The sequence below is a fragment of the Tasmannia lanceolata genome, unplaced genomic scaffold (assembly GCF_043159265.1).
Source record: "Tasmannia lanceolata isolate RefF3 unplaced genomic scaffold, GAP_Taslan_0.1 ptg000008l, whole genome shotgun sequence".
Lineage (NCBI taxonomy): Eukaryota > Viridiplantae > Streptophyta > Magnoliopsida > Canellales > Winteraceae > Tasmannia > Tasmannia lanceolata.
In genome coordinates this window covers 7,973,971-7,992,888 of record NW_027518685.1, presented here as the reverse complement: position 1 = coordinate 7,992,888, position 18,918 = coordinate 7,973,971, and the positions used below count along the sequence as shown (strand labels likewise).

The 18,918-nt window shown below is 39.5% G+C and overlaps 3 protein-coding genes, 1 long non-coding RNA gene and 1 pseudogene across 4 annotated transcripts; 1 reads left to right on the top strand and 4 right to left on the bottom strand.

Annotated features, from left to right (window-relative positions):
* Positions 1-310: 310 nt before the first annotated feature.
* LOC143882638 (putative glutathione S-transferase parA) lies at positions 311-1,845 on the bottom strand. Its single transcript, XM_077386101.1, has 2 exons — positions 1,387-1,845; positions 311-833 (listed from the first exon to the last, which is right to left on the bottom strand). The coding sequence occupies exons 1-2, from the start codon at positions 1,699-1,701 to the stop codon at positions 489-491; spliced, it is 660 nt and encodes a 219-aa protein (XP_077242216.1). The 5' UTR covers positions 1,702-1,845; the 3' UTR covers positions 311-488.
* Positions 1,846-6,675: 4,830 nt separating this feature from the next.
* On the bottom strand, positions 6,676-7,754 carry LOC143884204 (putative glutathione S-transferase). Its single transcript, XM_077387647.1, has 2 exons — positions 7,330-7,754; positions 6,676-7,245 (listed from the first exon to the last, which is right to left on the bottom strand). Exons 1-2 carry the CDS (start codon positions 7,642-7,644, stop codon positions 6,901-6,903), a joined length of 660 nt encoding a protein of 219 aa, XP_077243762.1. The 5' UTR covers positions 7,645-7,754; the 3' UTR covers positions 6,676-6,900.
* Positions 7,755-11,891: 4,137 nt separating this feature from the next.
* Positions 11,892-14,885, bottom strand: LOC143882637 (uncharacterized). Its single transcript, XR_013252286.1, has 3 exons — positions 14,572-14,885; positions 13,756-13,907; positions 11,892-12,160 (listed from the first exon to the last, which is right to left on the bottom strand). It is a non-coding gene; the product is annotated as an uncharacterized LOC143882637 (long non-coding RNA).
* On the top strand, positions 12,184-13,215 carry LOC143885577 (malvidin galactosylase UGT88C3-like; annotated as a pseudogene).
* Positions 14,886-15,090: 205 nt separating the features above from the next.
* LOC143884205 (putative glutathione S-transferase) lies at positions 15,091-17,772 on the bottom strand. Its single transcript, XM_077387648.1, has 2 exons — positions 17,312-17,772; positions 15,091-15,567 (listed from the first exon to the last, which is right to left on the bottom strand). Exons 1-2 carry the CDS (start codon positions 17,624-17,626, stop codon positions 15,223-15,225), a joined length of 660 nt encoding a protein of 219 aa, XP_077243763.1. The 5' UTR covers positions 17,627-17,772; the 3' UTR covers positions 15,091-15,222.
* Between the last annotated feature and the right edge of the window lie 1,146 nt (positions 17,773-18,918).

Genomic DNA, 18,918 nt, shown 5'->3' with positions numbered 1-18,918 from the left:
ATCACAATATAATCGATCCATGTTATTGGGGTCTTGGGGCCAACACTTCAAAGGACTCAAAAATCATCCTACCAATGACTGTAATGGTGACTTTCTTAGTTGTCCTATTTTTAAGAAGGCGGGGTTTTCATATCAATACTAGGGAGTGTTAACATCATTCTGCTGCTGCCAGCATATCTGTCCCGTGGAGGGTATTTTGTGAGTTGGAGGTTTTCTGTCTAGTTGTTCAATTCACTTGAAATGGTTGTGTAAAAGGAAAATTAAGATAAAAGGACAATAAAGTGATGGCCTTTTTTTAAGTTTCTTACTTGAAAGAGATATTTTATTAGTTGACGCTAAAAACTCAAGTTTCCACAGTGACATCTCCAGGCAAAAGAGAATTTTACCTGATTACTCAAGTTTCCACAGTTACATCTCCAGGCAAAAGAGAATTTTACCTGATTATTACGTAGACTCTTCTACTAATTCTAACGGTATCTTTCTCTCTCTTACTTGATCCCGAGAGACTTCTTGAAGTGACCCACTACGTCATAGATCTTTTGGGGCTCTGGAAGGGTCTTTGAAACACTCTCCTTCTCCATACACCTCTTCACCCAGGCTATAATCTTAGGGCACTCCTCTTCTATACTAAAATTCCCACATGTCTCGTACGTGTAAAACCAGCTAGCAAAGGGGACAAAGGCGACATCGACGAATCCAAAGTTATTGCCACCGAAATAAGGCTTCTCTCCCAGCTCCCCTTCTAAAAGCTTCAAGCAATCTAAAAATTCCTTCTTAGCTTGCTCTTGGGCATCTCCTTTGGTTCTCCATATCCTCGTCCCACAATCATATATCTGTGGAAATAAAATATCAAGCCCATTAACACACCCATTTAATACAATTACATGAAAGCAATCACAAAACAAAAAAGAAAAACAGAGAAACTGGTATCGTGTGTATGTAAACCCAGATATTAAACTCGATGTGCAAACCATCTCTAGCATCTAATCAGTTATAAAAATCCAACCAATTCAATCCAAAATTGTTGGGGGTTCCACACAAAACAAATAGTCCCACATTGAATAAGTCAAGTGGATGGAGATGGGTTATAAGGGAATGGACACCCTCCCTCTACTGGCTAGATTTTAGGGGTGAGTTCTACCCGGTTAGATTCAACGTCCTCAGATAAGTGAAGTGGATGGGGATGGGTTATAAGGGAATGAGCACCCTCCCTCTAACGGCTAGCTTTTAGCACTGTTAAACGATCCTATCATAAAACCAATGAATATACATTTGGGAAGAGGTTCCCATAATGCTGGAGAAATAGAGATAGATCATATAACGAATTTCAGTGTGCATTTTTTTTTAACATGATGATTTTCATTCAAGAGATGTCCGAAAGCTAACCTTCTTGTCAACCAAATCGGCCCAGAACCTGGCCTTGGCTCGTTCGAATGGATCTTGGGAAAAAAGAGGAGATTTATCATTCCAAACCTCATCAATGTATTGAACCACGATGAGAGATTCGCAGATGGGCTTTCCGTTATGGATGAGGACAGGAATTTTCTTATAGACCGGATTTGATTTAAGCAGAAGGGGACTCTTATCTCGGATATCTTCTTCTTTCTGTTTGTATTCGACCCCTTTCTCTGCCAAGGCGATTCTCACTCTCATCCCAAAAGGACTGGGCCATAAATCTAAGAGAATGACTTCATCCGCCATTAGAAACAGAAAATGTTAGAGAGAGAGAGATAGGGTGAAAATGTTAGAGAGAGAGAGAGAGAGTGCGTGAGGTTTGTGTTTCAAGCGTTTGTTGTTGAGAAGGTTAGAGATGAAGAGCAGCGGAGGGGGGTGATGAAATTTATAGCCTTTTGTGGCCACCCCAACGTAATGTAAAGTAGTCACGAGACTCATAACTCATAAATAGACTAATTGGGATGGCCAGCAAAGAAAAGGTGGCGATTATATCATTTCAAAAGATGTCACTGCTAGCGTCATGACTCAAAACTCCAAAAGAACTTGGGATTTTTGCCGATTAGTCCCTGCCTATACAAACGCCTAAACTTTCCTAGCGATTTATTAAAAAGAGTCCTACTTAGTTTTCTCCGTTGGCATTTTTCAAAATCACAAAACTACCCATTACTTATCTAGCTGTTACGTTTTAAAATAGGAGAATTATACGGTGGCCGGCCGTACATGCACAAAAATTGTTAGTAATAAAAAGGAAGACCCACGCAGAATGCAGTACTGGACAAGAACTATTCCCAAATTTAAAGCTGCCTCCAACTATTTTGGCATTAGTCCGTGGTGGGGATGCTCTTGTTAAAGTGGAATTTTGTGTTCAGACTTCAGAATGATGCGATTCTTGCTTGCTAAAAGACCAAATTTGAAAAGGAAAGAGGAATCGTTCTCAAAATATATATGACCAATATCTTCAAATGATGCCAAAGTTTGAAATGCATCCACTACAGCACCATTGTCGATCCTCAATATAACAGATACATATTTAATAGGCGGGCATGGTTTTTGAGCTCTGAGCTAGAGCTTAGAATACACCATCTCCCATAGTAGTTTGAATCATCCAACCCATTCATTTTACGCTACCTCACATAAATAGGGTGTCCCTAACAAACCAACTCCATACCATAATCCTAACCATCCGATCTATAAGACCATAATTTCTAGTCATCCATTCTAAATCTCCACAAATCATAACCCTAACCATAACCATAACCCTAAGCATAACCTATAAACTAAATGGGTTGGATGACTCAACCAACTATGGGAGCAGTGGTTTCTAAGCTCGAGCTCATAAACCTTTTTCCTAATTTAATATAGTACAATATCAAACGTATGATTATACATTTTGCTCTTTTTTTTTTCATAAAGTCTCATGAAATTTATTGAAAATTATGATCAACTAAAAGCATGAACAAGGAAACAATATGTATTATCACAATCAACCTTTCCTTTCCACTGCATAAAAGAGGCAAACTAAACTAAACTAAAGGGAAGAAATAAATTAGAAAGTCGAGTGTGATATCCGAATTATTAAAGAAGATAATGGCCACTTTGTAGTAGGGCTGCAACTCGGGTCGGGCGGGTCGGGTTTTGGAGAACCCAACCCTACCCGAGAAATATCTCGGGTCAGGTCGGGTCGGGTTTTTTTTCGGAAAACCCACGATTCCCAAACCCGGCCCTACCCATGATAAATCTCGGGTCGGTTCGGGTCAAGTCGGGTTTTTTCACGTTGACGCAATTTTTTAAGGAAAATTCTTGTTTGGCAAGGCAACTCAACTCATAGAAGCAGCAATTACACTCAAATTACACTTGAATCAAACAATGATGTAATTACACTCACATTACACTTGAATCAAACAATGCTGTAATCAAACAATGTTGTAATTACAATCAAACAATGCTGAATCAAACACTTGAATCAACTCAACTCATAGAAGCAGAAATTACACTCACATACAGTAACAGTGGGTGCGTGGGTTTTCACTTTTAATTTTTAACTAACAATAGAAAAAAAATGTACATACTATAACTTATGTAACTCGGGTCGGGTCGGGTCGGGCCCCTTCAAACCCGGCTTGACCCAAGATTCATGCAGGCTTTTGAATGCTCAACCCGGCTCGACCCGAAACCCATGAAACCTGAACCCAACCCAGGGTATTTTCGGGTCGGGTCGATGCGGGTCGGGTAAAACCCGGCTCGAGTTGCAGCCCTACTTTGTAGTGCTAGTGGTAGTGCGTTCAATGTTGCCGGCCGTTATAATAGAAAGGGTCCAGGCCTAACCAAGTAGTGAGCAGCATGAACCTTCCACCTAATTGATCTATTGGAAGAAGTTTTGTGACTAAAGAAGATAAGCCTTGGAGCCGTCGGAGATTTCAGTGCATGCTTATGATGATGCTAAGAGGGATGTCTTAGGCACTACCAAGATCAAAATCCAAGCGGTGTGAGTGAATTGGTGGAATTCATGGTCCTTCAAATTGTTGTTCTAACTTAAGGGGGGCTATTGAAAATCTGAGCTTGATCATTAATCCACTCGACCATTTGACCGCTCATTGTTTTGGAAACTACTTACATGGAGATGCACCCATTGAATGTTCCTAAGCTGGAAATTTGCTACATTGACAACTAGATTGGGAGCTTGCTACATTGACAATACTACATTGGAAATCTACTCTTTTGGCAACATTTTTTAAAAACGTTTTTGATGTTTTTTTGGATTTTAGAAGCAGAAAAATAGAAAAACATGTTTGGCATGGTATAACACTTTCAAGAGAATCGATTTTTTTGTTTTTTTTTTTTTTTTTCAATTTAGGATAGGCCAAAATGAAACATATTTTTTACGGAATCGTGTCGAGGGGGTTGGATCAATCCGAGCTTCACATTGAGTGGCGTGATCAAGATCACTCTTTCAAAATCCAAGATCATCAAAGACAGAGGACAACTAGCCATTTCAAAATCTTGCAACTTTAGAAAGCTGAGCTCAAGATCATTCTTTCCACCACCGCGACAGTTCCTTGGGTGACTTTTGCATCAAAGGACGCTTTCGCGCACTTGCGCTGTGTCATACATCACCTTCCTGACACTTTTATTAATACTTGGTTAGTATAACTTCATTTTATACATCGCTCTTACAATGCTTTGTATTACTGCTAATTGTCTATTACTTGTAGAAAATAATAAATTTTATCAGCCACATGTGATTCTGTGACTCTGTTTCAAAAATGAAAAAAAACATTTTTCTTATGTCAGTTACCAAACAGAATCAAGAAACAGAATCAGAATCATTGCCAAACACACCCTAATGTTCTTGGGACTTAATTTTTTGTTCTAGAATTCTACTAGCCATTTACCTTACATTTGTTAGTGTGTTAGGGGTGTTGAGAGTCAACGTGACTCTTACTGATCCACCGGAGGGGTAGGGCCCGTGGGGCCTACTAGATTAAATTAGAATTTGTTTTAAATTAGGTTAGGTATTTTTGTTTCTAGAAGATTAGTTTCATTTTTATCTTAACCATTAGGTAGTTGAGTTTGATTAGGACAGGAAAACTATTTTAAATAGGTTGTTTTGTGATTGGTTGGTTAGAATTAGAATAGGATTTTCCACTTTTTGCTTGTATAAGGAGAAGTGCAAAACTTGAGGCATTGTAGAGAAGTGGTGTAAGTCTCTATTTTTTTTTTATTATTCAAGAGAAAAGCTTCACTCTCTCTTCCGGTACTCTGTGTTTGAGTTTCGCTTTTCTAGTTTTTTTGTTGCTTTGATATCCTTTCTTTGTGCTTTGATTTCTACTTTTACAATTGGTATCAGAGTAACATGAGAGGATTCGATCTTGAAGATCTGATCAAGGATTCGCTACTAGGCAATCTTGATCCTACACATCGGAAGGATCGAGATTTGATAGAAGAAGAAGAAGATGGCCGGTGACTCGGGCTTCTCTTTTTCAAGAAAGCTCAACAACTACAACTACGATTTATGGAAATCGTGTACGGAGTCGTATTTGCAAGGGCACGATTTGTAGGACGTGACTTGTGGAGAAAGCACGGAGCCGCCAACTAATGCCGGACAGAAGACGAACGCCAAGGCTGGAAGGGCACTCAAGCAATCGGTTGAAGATGACATGCTTGTTCGCATCTTAGATGCGAAGACACCAAAGGAGGCATGGGACACTTTTGCAAGTTTGTTCGCGAAGAAGAACACACACCGGCTTCAACTCTTGGAGAAAGAGAAAAAAATCTTGGATCAAGAGAAATCATCCATATTTGAGCATTCCAAAAGATGAAGATCTTGTGTAGAGAGATGTCCCTGTTGGATTTAGAGAACAAGATTTTAGAAGCGAAGCTGCGAAGACTCTTGATCAACAATCTACGGCTAGAGTATGCAGCATACGTTGCGCTGGTTGGGTTAGAGAGTCTAGTCATTAGCCACGAGATGGTGCTGGTCAAAACCGAATCCTTGAAGATTGAAGACAAGGAGGCCATGTTCTCCAAGGGAGATAAAGGTAAGCGGCAAAACAAGTCTAAACCAAGGCATGGGAAAGGCGGATCTAAAGAAGACAACAACAATAAAGATAAAAATAACAAGAACGCACATGATAAGCAAAAAAAATGCATGCTATCATTGTGGAAAGCATGGTAATTTTGCACGTGATTGTGAAGTGAAACTTGTTCCTGTTGAAGGTAATCCGGCTATCGAGGACTCACGGCGTGCTAGAGTTAGTGAGCGAGGGGGAGCAAGTGATAATGAGGATTGGGGCCCTTGGCCCTTAAGCCAATTACATGTCTGTTACTAATGTCACAGAGCAAACGACAAAAGTAGTTGAAGAGCTAGCTAGCCTTGACAGCCACTGTCTGCAATGTATACTGCCATAGGAAGCCACTACAGAATTCACAAATTGCATGACCAGAGGGGAGCAACTGTTGACGACGCTAAAGTGTGGATCGTTGATCCAGGTTGTTCGAACCACATGATGGTAGATGAGAGGAAGTTCTGAAGCATGCGTCAGAATAGTGGATGCCGGATGATTGTGACAACGGACAACTCTCAACACCCAGTGAGAGTCTACCATGAAACAAACTTAACTAAATACAACTGCCTACTAAATCTCAAACTTAACACAACAACTTGATCTCACACAAGTAACACAAGGACTTGATCTTACAACTAAAACTAAAACAAACCACTAAAAGCAAGAACAAGGAAATGATATGTATTATCAAAATCAACCTTTTTTTTCCAACACAGATATGAAATTACGAACTAAACTGATATAAAAGAAGGGAAGAAATAAAACAGAAAGTCATTGTGATATCTGGACTATTAGGGAAGAAAAGTGCAAAATCTCACCTAAATCTACTACACATTTTCGTAGACTCTTCTACTAATTCCAATAGTATTTTCTCTCTCTCTTACTCGATTCCAAGAAACTTCTTGTAGAGACCCACTGACTCATAGATCTTTTGGGGGTCTCCAAGGCTCTTGAAGACACTCTCCTTCTCCGTACACCTCTTCACCCAGGCCATAATCTCAGGGCACTCCTCTTCTATGCTAAAATTCCCATATGTCTCATATGTGTAAAACCAGCAGGCAAACGAGACTAAGGCCACATCGACGAATCCCAAGTTATTCCCGCCAAAATAAGGCTTCTCTCCAAGCTCCCCTTCCAACAGCTTCAAGCAATCTAAAAATTCCATCTTAGCTTGCTCTCGGGCATCTCCTTTGGTTTTCCATATCCTCGTCCCACATTCATATATCTGTAGAAAGAAAACATCAAGTCCATTAACACACCCATTTAATAAACGTGATGATTTTCCTTCTAGACATGTTAGAAAACTAACCTTCTTGTCAACGAAATCAGCCCAGAACCTGGCCTTGGCCCGTTCATAAGGATCTTGGGAAAACAGAGGAGATTTACCATTCCAAACCTCGTCGATGTATTGAATAATGATGAGAGATTCGCATATGGGCTTTCCGTTACGGATGAGGACAGGAATTTTCTTATGGACGGGATTTGATTTAAGGAGAAGGGGACTCTTTTCTTGGAGATTTTCATCCTTGTATTCGTAGTGGACCCCTTTCTCTGCCAAGGCTATTCTCCCTCTCATCCCAAAAGGGCTGTACCCGGAATCCAAGAGAATGACTTTGTCGGCCATGAGAAATTTTACAAAAAGAAGAGAGAAATGATGGAGGTGTTTGTGCTTCAAGCGTTTGAGATCGAGAACTACAGAGGGGAAGTGATGGAATTCCCAGCCTTTTGGGGAGCGAGAGGGTCGTCTTGATAAAATGATAATTAGCCCTCTTTTCTTCCCTGGCCAACCCAAATTAGTGTAAAAAGAGTAGTCATAACCAAGGTTTTAATTTCGGTTTCCATCTCGGACCCCACCGAAATCCGAAATTTTGTAACATTTCTTTTCTTTTCTTTTCTTTTTAAAGGACATTTTCTCGAAATTTCGGGAAATTTCGGTTTCGGTCCCCACCGAAATCCGAAATTGCCGAAATTTATAACCACGGTCAAAACTCGTAACCCATAAAAAAATAACTCATAACTCATAAATACAGTAATGGGGTTGGCCAGGAAAGAAAGGGGGCCAATTTAATATATCATTTCCAAAGATGTCACTGCTCGCGTCATGACTCAAAAGTCCAAAATAACATTCTTAAGTAGGGAATTGCTAGCGTCTATCGTAAAAGGCATTTTGCAGCTAGTCTGTCTATCCATCCACCTCGTGAAATGAGACAATAGCGTTTTGTCATTTTGTCTCCATTCACGAGGTGCGTCGTCATACATGCGACAGACCAGCTGCCAAATGCCTTTTGTGATGGACCCTAGCAAATCCCGATTGAGTAACAAGAAATTTGCCCATTTGTAGTCTAATTCCCTTTTAAGATGACTTGAATTCTAAACTACACACCTGGGACTAGACCTGGCAAATGGGTGGGTCGGGTCGGGTCGGGTCAACCCGCGGGTCATGCGGGTGCGGGTCACAAGGGTTGCGGGTCAAAATGACCCGCATTCCTACGGTCAGCAACCATGTGACCCTTACCCAGTGCGGGTGGGTCGGGTCGATCCGCGGGTTTCCCGCATGTTTTTCCAGAACAAAAATTTTTTTGGGCAATGATAAATTCACCCCCTTCTATGTATGAATTCACTCCCTAATTTTTAAAATTGATGGTACAGCCTACACCATAGGATGATCCAAACCGTCCATTTGATTGGCCACAACGTAAATAGATCGTGCCCCAAAAATCATTGCCATAGGACGATCTCAACCGTTCGATCTATAGAAGTTTCCATATTTTTAGTCCCTCTTTAGATCGGAGGGTTAGAATCATCCTATGCAAATGATTTTTTGGGCACAACCTATTTACATTATCACCCATCAAATGCACGGTTTGGAGCATCCTATGGTGTGGGCTGTACCTTCCAATCATTCATTTTGAAAAATAGGAAGTTTATTCGTACATAGTAAATTAGTAATGCTCATGAGCTGCTGGAAGTTGGGAGCCCTCAAAAAGTGAGATGCTGTTAGAAGGGTTGATTTCCAAACACAAGTGCACTATTTCAGCTCAAAAGGTGAGATGCTCTTAGCCCTTGATCTCATTTTCTATTTTAAAATAAAAAATGTTACAAAAAATCCAAAAAATCGCGGGTGCCCGCAGGTTGACCCGACCTGTGCCCGCAAATTTGTGGGTGGGTTGGGTCGGGTCGCGTTTGTCAGGTCTACCTGGGACCAGGCTACCCTTCCAACTTCCAAAATTGCCGAGACCAACTACTTTAAGACCATTGGCCGGAATGGTTACCGTTATTCGCTTGCTATATTGGGAAGGGATTTTCTAGTCACTACAACAAAAATGGTTTTTAGCAGCGGGCAAGACCGCTGCTGAAAGAAGGATAAACCGCTACCATTACATTTAGCAGCGGTTTTTTAACCGCTACTAAATATCGCGTCGCTATATACTATGGCAGCGGTCACTACCGCTGCTAAATAGACCGCTTGTGTATGAAACTATTTAGCAGCGGTTATAACCGCTACTGTTTTCGACTCTGAGGAGTGTCTAGGGTCGCCAATATAGCAGCGGTCTTAACCGCCGCTAAATCTGGAACTTTTAGCAGCGGTCATGACCGCTGCTAAAAGTTACAGTTTTTTTTTTAAAAAATTAATTTTCAGCAGATCCCAAAACACGGGAATAACAAATTTGTTTGATACATAACCTGTTTTACAATTACAACATGTTATATACACATCACATTTATAAAAACCAAAAACTATACTATTTCAATCGATCAATGTTTACATCAACATTAAAAAAAAATGTGTTTACATCGCTAGACTTTTCGCCTTCATTCATTCTTGTTGATTACCAAGCACACTCAAATGAGGCTCCATTCTAATGAGAAAATACCATCCATATTTCCAATAAACTGGTTTCTTCGATATTATAGACCAATATAAACCAAGAATTTTACATACAATACATCCGCTCCCTCTTAACCACGAATTGATGCTTGAGGCACGGCAGGTAAACCCAGTTCATCTTCAGCCTGTTACACAAGAAAATTACATGAAAATACAGAGGAAAAAAGAAAACAAACAATTTCATTTTATAGTAAAAATCCTTGTGTGTCATCATAATGCACGAGTTATTCAAATGCTGAAATGAATCCAATACTGCAACCCTCATTTTGATGATTTGCAGCCTTCTAATTGGGCTCAATAATTGCATTTAGAACCTGTTTGTTTTGTAACTCTATTTTTTAAACCAATCAGAGTCGCCTGTGTGAATTTTTAGCAATTTAACAAAGGTAATGGAGATGATGAATGCTACCTGTGCGTTATATCTACCAGGTGGCATTGCTGCATTGCCTGAAGGTGCTGAAGGCAAATTGAGTTCAGCCTCCAGATCAGGTTCAAGATATGAGGGCATGCCATCATGCTCAATCTCCGTTCCCATGTCAGCTTCCAAGGCATCAAGCTCTGAAATCATGTTATCAAAAGAGAAAGCGAAACAAAGAGAGTGAATCAAAATGTACAGAATCCAAGAGCCCCTGACCATGACCATCATAAACCCATAAATGAAACTAGTTCTGATGCAAGTTACATATGGAAATAACTCCCAAACGAGAATATGTAGTTAGATTACCGCCCATAAGGTCGTCTTCATCAATGTCATCGGGTACACTATAGAAAAATTCGACAGGTTTTCTTCTACAGAAGAAAAAATTGGCAAGTGCCTTTAACAACCCCATTAAAGTCCCACTACAAAACATTGTTGAAAAAGTAAAGACACCACATGTGTAAAACGAGACTCCTAATGAGTGGATCTCCATGGTCTTCACTTCCTAACACTCCCACTTGAAGACACATTGTACATTTCACCAGAAAGAACGTCCAAGAGATAAAGCTTCTCTTCCTTAACTGTCTTTGTTAACATATCATTTGAATTTTCACTAGTATGGATCTTTCGCACGAAGATGCATCTATCCTCTAGGATTGGCCCAGCATTGAAAGATATGGCATCAAAACCATGGAAGGTTTCTTAAAAAATGGCAGGGACAGGGCTCCTGTTAAGCTATGTATTTGCCCAAATATGTGCATTGAACAGAGTAAAGATCAAAACTAGAATGAATGAACAGTTTCTTTATCAACATCAACGTCACAAACCTTTCTTGCCCTCACCATGCACTTTTGCCATAGCAAGAAGTTCCTTTCTATTCTTCCCAACAACATGAGACATGTCCTGCAAATCTATATACATGCATAAAAGTAGAGATATGTTATTGTTACACATCTTATTTTTAAAAAAGGTGACAATTCACACAACAAAACTTCAAGATGGAAAAATAAAATAAGTACCGGAAGAGGATAGCAAGGGGAGTTCATGTATTGTGTTGTATAATGGTCAATACATTGTGCCTTGTTCTTGGTACCAACATGCTCTGCAACTTCCGTCCAATTCCCCAATCCATACATTGCAATTCCCTGAAAAAGAAAGTTATTAAAATTTCTTGACATATAAGTTTAGAGATTCACCTTAATTCTCTAAAAATCAAAATATAAAAATATGCAAAAGAAAAGAGGACCTGACCTCTTGCATTTCATACATCATAACAAAATAAGGAATAAAAATTCAGGCATACCTCTAAAAGTAGTATCTCCCATGAAAAGAACAAAAATAGTCTTGTTCCTTATTTATAGTCTTTTTTTTTTGGAATGACAGAGATATCTATTAAAAGAAAAGGAGGGGAAACCCCCATGACCGAAATGGTCGATACAACAGCGATAGGACCACATCAAAAATATTGCATGAATCCGTGAAAAAGGTACAAAAAGAAAAATATAAGACAACATAGCCAATAATATATTGTGGTATATAGGTGATATGATAAATAAGGCTATAGAATGATTTTTCTCTCATCAGAATAAATCGTTATATATTGGGATATATCATCTATATGTTGCAAACCTGGTGACTAAGCATGGAATACCATGACGATAAGAGTCTATAGTCTATACAGATACTCCTGGAACCCATTCAAAAGGATTCATTGCACAGAAAGGGGAACTTCTCATCTTCTCTGGAACTTCAACATCTTCTTTACTCCGTCTGATTTTCCCACCAAGCAACAGGGCAAGCCCAATAATACCATCTCCACCATATTGGAATTTTCTGTTAACCAAAATCCAAAAAGCTGTCAGCGTCAGTTTAATCAAGAGAAGTGTATATACAGAGAGACAGAGAGAGTTGAGCTAGAATCCACGGTGCTGGAAGCAATCAATGAGGGTCGATGCTTGCCTTACCATCCGACTCCACCCATTTACCCAGTCGGACCCTTGCTCAGTCTCAATGACGAGTCATCGTTGTCGGAAAACCCATGTATCGAATGGTTAAACAAGCAGCCTCCGGCGTCGGTGGTGTTCTTGTGCTTTGGGAGTAATGGCGCATTCCCTGAGCCTCAGGTGAAGGAGATAGCTCTTGGGTTACAACAAAGTGGGTCTCGGTTTCTATGGTCATTGAGGTGCCGTTCTGGAGAAGAGTTTGGCATGTTGGCGGATGTGAATCTGGATGAGGTTTTACCGGAAGGGTTCTTAGAATGGACCGAAGAGAAAGGATTGGTATGGCCATCTTGGGTCCCACAAACAGTGATCTTGGCACACCCTGCTGTGGGGGGTTTCGTTTCACACTGTGGGTGGAAGTGTGGAACTCCATTCTGGAGAGCTTGTGGTATGGGGTGCCGATTCTGGCATGGCCGCTGTATGCTGAGAAGAAGCTGAATGGGTTTCAGCTGGTGAGGGAATTGGGTTTGGCAGGGGAGCTGAAATTGGATTATGAGGGAGGGGGTTTTGTTAGTGCGGACGAGGTGGAGAGGGGAGTGAGGTGTTTGATGGGGGACAGCAAGGAAGGAATGAAGGTGAGGGGAAGGGTTAACCGGTCGAGTACTTGAGAGAGTCAAATGAAGGCCGAGTATTCGGTTGACGCCGCCGAGTACTTGGTTGACCGGTCGAGTACTTGAGAGAGTCAAATGAATTTTAATTGACTTTGTAGGGCAAAATGCGGACTTGGAAAAGAACGCGGCCAAGGTTAAAAGGAGTCGACTTGGGCGAGTCAACAATGGCATGGGGGAGTTTTGAAACTATGGGTAAAACTGCTACGTCAAAGGAATACCATATGCCCCAATTAACGGTGTCAGACAACAAAAACCCCTCCTTAGCTAAAGAGTCAGCCTCTTGATATTTTCTCTTTCAATTATAGAACTTCAAAAAAACACAAGAACCACCAAGGAAAAATTGAACCGAGAAAAACCTCCCTTATAGTAGATGAAGTGCAAACCCGTAACTGCTAAAATGGGTATTGGAGATTTCCAGGTGTGAGAGCTTGTGGATCGTGAAATGTATGTACCCGTGATAAGTAGTGAAATGTCAACATCCACTCATAGTTTTGAAAGAACACTACAAATGAATCAAATTGACTCAAATCTACACTCAGAAAGATTTTTCCTACGTAAATAAATTACCCAAAACAATGAAAAGAATGAGAAAGATCTGATTTTTAATCCCAAAGGTTGTCTGAAAGAAGTGGAAATGAGGAAATCTTATAATTGAAATCTGTTCTGTGAGCATATCAGAGAACCAAATGTTCATTTTATCTTTCAATTACAGGAATTTAAAAACATGGGAATCATTAAATCGTGAAAAACAAAAATAACAAACAAAAAACTCCTTCGAAAACAGATGAAAAACTCTCACAAGTAGTCCATGACTTACTTATGACGGTAGGTCCATTTCGAGACCCACAAGCTCCAGAAGCTTAAAACCATCCATGTCTGGCATGTGGACATCACTAATAACCAGGTCGAATTTGTCTTTGTTTTCCCTCAACAGCTCCAACGCCCTGATTGCCTGATTTGTTGTTGTAACTGCAAAACCACATCAGCCCATGTCAAATAAGGTCAAAATACATCTTTTATACTCAACTAGAATTAAAACAAATCGAAAGCTATAAAGAAAAACCCATCTGCAACTTTTGTTTTAGGCCCTGTTTGGGTTGCTAGAAAAGCATTTTTGGTGAAAACTTTTTTCTCCAGAAATTTTTTCTTTTTGCAATTTAGAGGGAAATAATATGATTTCTCTTATGGTTAATATAAAGGATATCATCATAAATTGAAGGTTCCTCTAAATAAAAACTGAATAGAGTTGGTTCAAGTTATCTGTGTTCTTGTGTAAAACAAACTACGAATTTTAAGAACTATTTTTCCATTCCAAACTTTTGCAGAAAATTTTTGTAATCCAAACAGGGCCTTAGAAGGAACAAAAGGAAAAAGAAAGAAAGAAAAAGGTTTGAGCCTATGGATCTATTTAACTCTATATTTCAAACAAAATCTACACAGAGAACAGAATCCATGAGAGAAAGGCAAGAACATGAGCATAAGCACACAAAAAACGTGGATTTGGCTCAGTGGAAATGGATTCACCCAAATCAATAGAGTAGAAACAAAAACCCAAAATTTCACACAAAATCTGTAAAACCAGTTACAACCCTAATAAAAAAATGAGTGATAAAGAGAGAGGAACGAGGCATACCTTGCCAGTGGAAATAGCCGGAGTTTGTTGCCGGACGAGCTTGTCGGAGAAAATGGGTAAACGGAAAAGAGGGAAAGGAAAAATATGAGGTGGTCAGAGGTTGCCGCCGGAGTACGTAGCCGGAAAAGGGAAGAGTGCAAGATCGATTTCTGAGTAAAAGGGTTAGGGCACGATTGAGAAGGAAAAGGGGAAAAGTTCCTGCGCGGGATATGTTCGTGGGCGAGGCATAGGGCACGATTTCGTGTCTTTTATAAAATCTGATTTCAGCAGCGGGTTACTAAAAGACCGCTCGTATAGGTATATCTTTACCAGCGATTTCTATGACCGCTGGTAACTGACTGCCACTAAAAATAACATTTCTTGTAGTGAGTTCATCGTTTGGGAATCACCTATATATAAGTATAGAATCCGCCTCTCTTTTCCTCGTCAATGTTCTTAATCCAAAGTACAGAAGTCCATGGAAGAAAACTCAAAACTCCTATACATAGAGACAAACTAAACTAAAACATAAAAAAGGGAAGAAGTAAAGCAGAAAATGTAATATATTTTTTCCATTCAAACCATAAAAAGGATGAAAGAACAATTCATCCCTAAATCTCCTATATACTTCTGGAGACTCTTCTACTAATTCTAACAGTATCTTTCCGTCTCTTACTCGATTCCATTCAGCTTTTTGAAGACACCCACTAACTCATAGATCTTTTGGGGGTCTTGAAGGGACTTTGAGACACTCTCCTTCTCCATACACCTCTTCACCCAGGCAAGAATCTTAGGGCACTCCTCTTCTATGCTGAAATTCCCGCACGTCTCGTACGAGTAAAACAAGCAGGCAAAGGGGATGAAGGATATGTCGACGAATCCAAAGGTATCGCCATTGAAATAAGGCTTCTCTCCGAGCTCCCCTTGCAACAGCCTCAAGCAATCTAAAAATTCCTTCTTACCTTCGTCTTGAGCCTCTCCTTTCTTCCACAGTATCCTCGACCCAGAATCATGTATCTGTGGAATGAAAACATGAAGCCCTCATCACGCTCATTTAATACAATTACCTGTTATCTCAAATGAAACCAATCACAAAACAGGAAAAAGAAACAAAGAAAATAGCATTTTGTTCTTTAGACTTATATTTGAATTTGAAATCGGTCATGTGAGACCGAATCATCGGTTGATGATTTGCCCTTTGGAATCAAAGCAGTTTTTTTAACTGTCATTTTTTCTAGAGGATAGAGGCAACAGTAATTCTCAAACAAGTGGAAGTTCAAATTTCAAAACGTAAGTTGGCAGTTGTAATGAATTCCCTCTTAAAGGACGTGGGGCAATTGTGTATACAGAAGAAAGCTATAAAATGGAAGGGCTCCAGAACCAACATCAAACTTTACTTCTTCTTCTTCTTCTTCTTCTTCTTTTTTGTTGTGAAAGGCTTCATTTACTTTTTCAACTTTAATTACTTTTATTTATCAGTAGTTGTAGTTTCTCTATCCTTCGCACTAGCACTTGTTTGTGTTGTTTTATTAAGAGGTTAGTCCCTTGCCTTCTCATCAACGTTGTCGTTTGCATTCTATGAGCATCATCCTTAACGCAAGCTCTTTACAATCTGTGTGTATTGACGTGTCGTTTACATTCTACGTGTGTCTACATAAAAGAAGTCACTTTGGCCGTGCGTCATTGGAAAGTTCTTTTTATCTAAAAAGGAAGAGTAATGCTAAGGAAACCGAGAGCACCACCGAAAAGGGGACCGAACACATTAATTATCGCCACATCCTCACAAGCGACGTGAGCAATCCCTTAGCTTTAGGAAAGTCAACAAAAACTAAAAAAAATTTTGCACACATGGCTCATTCTCATTGTAGGTCCCCTGCTTGGTGGTACTCTCGGTCTCTATATCATTTTTCAAAAAGGAATTAGAGCACAACGAAGATGAGGTGTTCACCTACTCTTCTCAATCGCCTAAAATCCAATCCCATGGGACGGATGTGGGTTGCCCATATAATTGAATTTTAGATTTTTTACAATTGGCAAACCCTCACATTCATCACAATTCACACACCACTCGGATTTACCGACCAGTTATCACACCTGGTAATCTAACCTCAGACACTTGTCTATGAACCAGATATATACTAAACTCGATATATAAACATCTCTAGTGTCTAATCAGTTCTCTTTATGATGGATCTAAATATCCAACCAATTCAATCCCAAACTCTAAACTCGCACCGTCTAAACGTTCCTACCATCAAACCAATGATACATACATACATACATAGAGAAAGGTGTTTCTACTTGATCGGGTAAATAACTTATCTACTCCGTTGGTCCAAAATGTAGTGGGCCCATATTGTTTGGATGATCTTAAACATTCATTTGATAAACCCTGACATAGATAGGGTGTGCCCAAAAAAAATCAGCTCCACAGGATGATCCTAACCCTTCAATTTGTGGAGGTAAAAAATGGACAGATCTGTGGAGGTTTATACCCGTCCATTTTAACGTCCACAAATCGACCCTATCTATATCAGGGCCCATCAAATGAATGATTTGCACCAAACAATGTGGTCGCCACTGTATTTTGGGCAATGGAGTAGATATGTTAAGTACTCGATGAGAAGGAACACTTTTCTCATATGTGTTTGTGTGTGTGAAGAGGTTCCCATGATACTAGAGATGGACCTTATAACGAATTTCAGGGTACATTCTGATAAACACGGTCAATTTCCTTCCCGAAATAAGTCAAAAAACTAACCTTCTTCTCCATGAAATTGGCCCAGAACCTTGCCTTGGCCCGTTCGTATGGATCTTTCGGCATCAGAGGGGATTTCTCATTCCAAACCTCATCGATGTATTCAACTATTATTAGAGATTCACAGACGGGCTTTCCGTTATGGATCAGGACAGGAATTTTCTTTTGAACGGGATTTGATTTAAGGAACAGGGTACTCTTTTCTCGGATATTTTCTTCCTTATATTCGTATTCGACCCCTTTCTCTGCTAAGGCTATTTTCACTCTCATCCCAAACGGGCTGGGCCAAAAATTCAATAGAATGACTTCGTCCGCCATTTGAAACTGAAAAAGTTGTAAAAAAGAAAGAAACGATTGTTAGAGAGAGAGAGAGAGAGATGATTAAAGAACGATGGCTAAAGGAAAGATGGGGGAGGCGTTTATGCCTCAAGAGTTTGTTGTTGGGACTGTTAGAGATGGAGGGCAACAGAGAGAGTGGTGGAATTTATAGCCTTTTGTGAATCGAGAGGGGTCATCTTTGATAAAATGATATATTCTCCACCTGTTCTTCCCAGACACCCTCATGTATTTTTCAAAAGGGTAGTCTAATCATAGATACAATAGTGGGGGTGGCTCATGAAAGAAAGGTGGGGGGATATATCACTTCTTTAAATTAATCCTAGAGAGTTCTGAAAAGATGTCAATGCCTGATTTTTTATGGACCTCAATATCCATACACCCATTAATCATAAAATGAAAAACAATGCTCATTTAGAATTTTCTCGTCCCAAAATTGTAATTCAACTTTTGTTATTGCTGAAAGAGAGATCATTTTTTTCATTGATTAACTACCAGACGACTCGTGTATAATGCATCTTTTATTTTTTATTTTTGATGGGTAAGCTGGGGTTTAGTGTATAATGCATTTGGGAGAAGGATACCAGAAATATATTATTAAAAACAATTTTTTGACTCAAAAAATTGATAGTAATGAGAAGGAAGAGGATTTATTAACAACCAGAAAACTCATGAATAATGCATTTGGGAGAATGATATGAGAAATATATATTAATACAGAGGAAAAGGATTGTACTCTCGAACGAGTGCCCCAATCACATGGGTCCTACGTTTTTTGTGGTGATCCAAAGCATTCATTTGCAAGGCCCTATCATAGATAGGGTGTGTACCAAAAATCAGCTCTATTGAATCATCCTAACCCCTCCAAAAGTAGAGGGCAAAAATGAGCAGATTTGTGGTCTGTCCATTTTGCCCTCCACAAATGGATGGGTTAAGATGATCCTATGGAGCTAATTTTTGGTGCACACCTTATCTATGATAGAGCCTTTCACATGAATGCTTTGGATCATCCTAACAAAGAGGGCCCATATGTGATTGGGCACTTGAGCGTACCATAAGCTTGGTACGCTCGAGCGTACAATCCTTTTCCTCATTAATATATATTATTACTAATTTTTTGGCACTAATATAAAACAAGAAATTCAATCACGGAATGAGAAAAATCAATGACACATTACTTAAGAGATGAAATATCATCAAATGATTGAATAAGTAAATTATAAATTGGTATTTTTGTCATATAAATGGAAGATAAAGAATTTACAAATTATTAA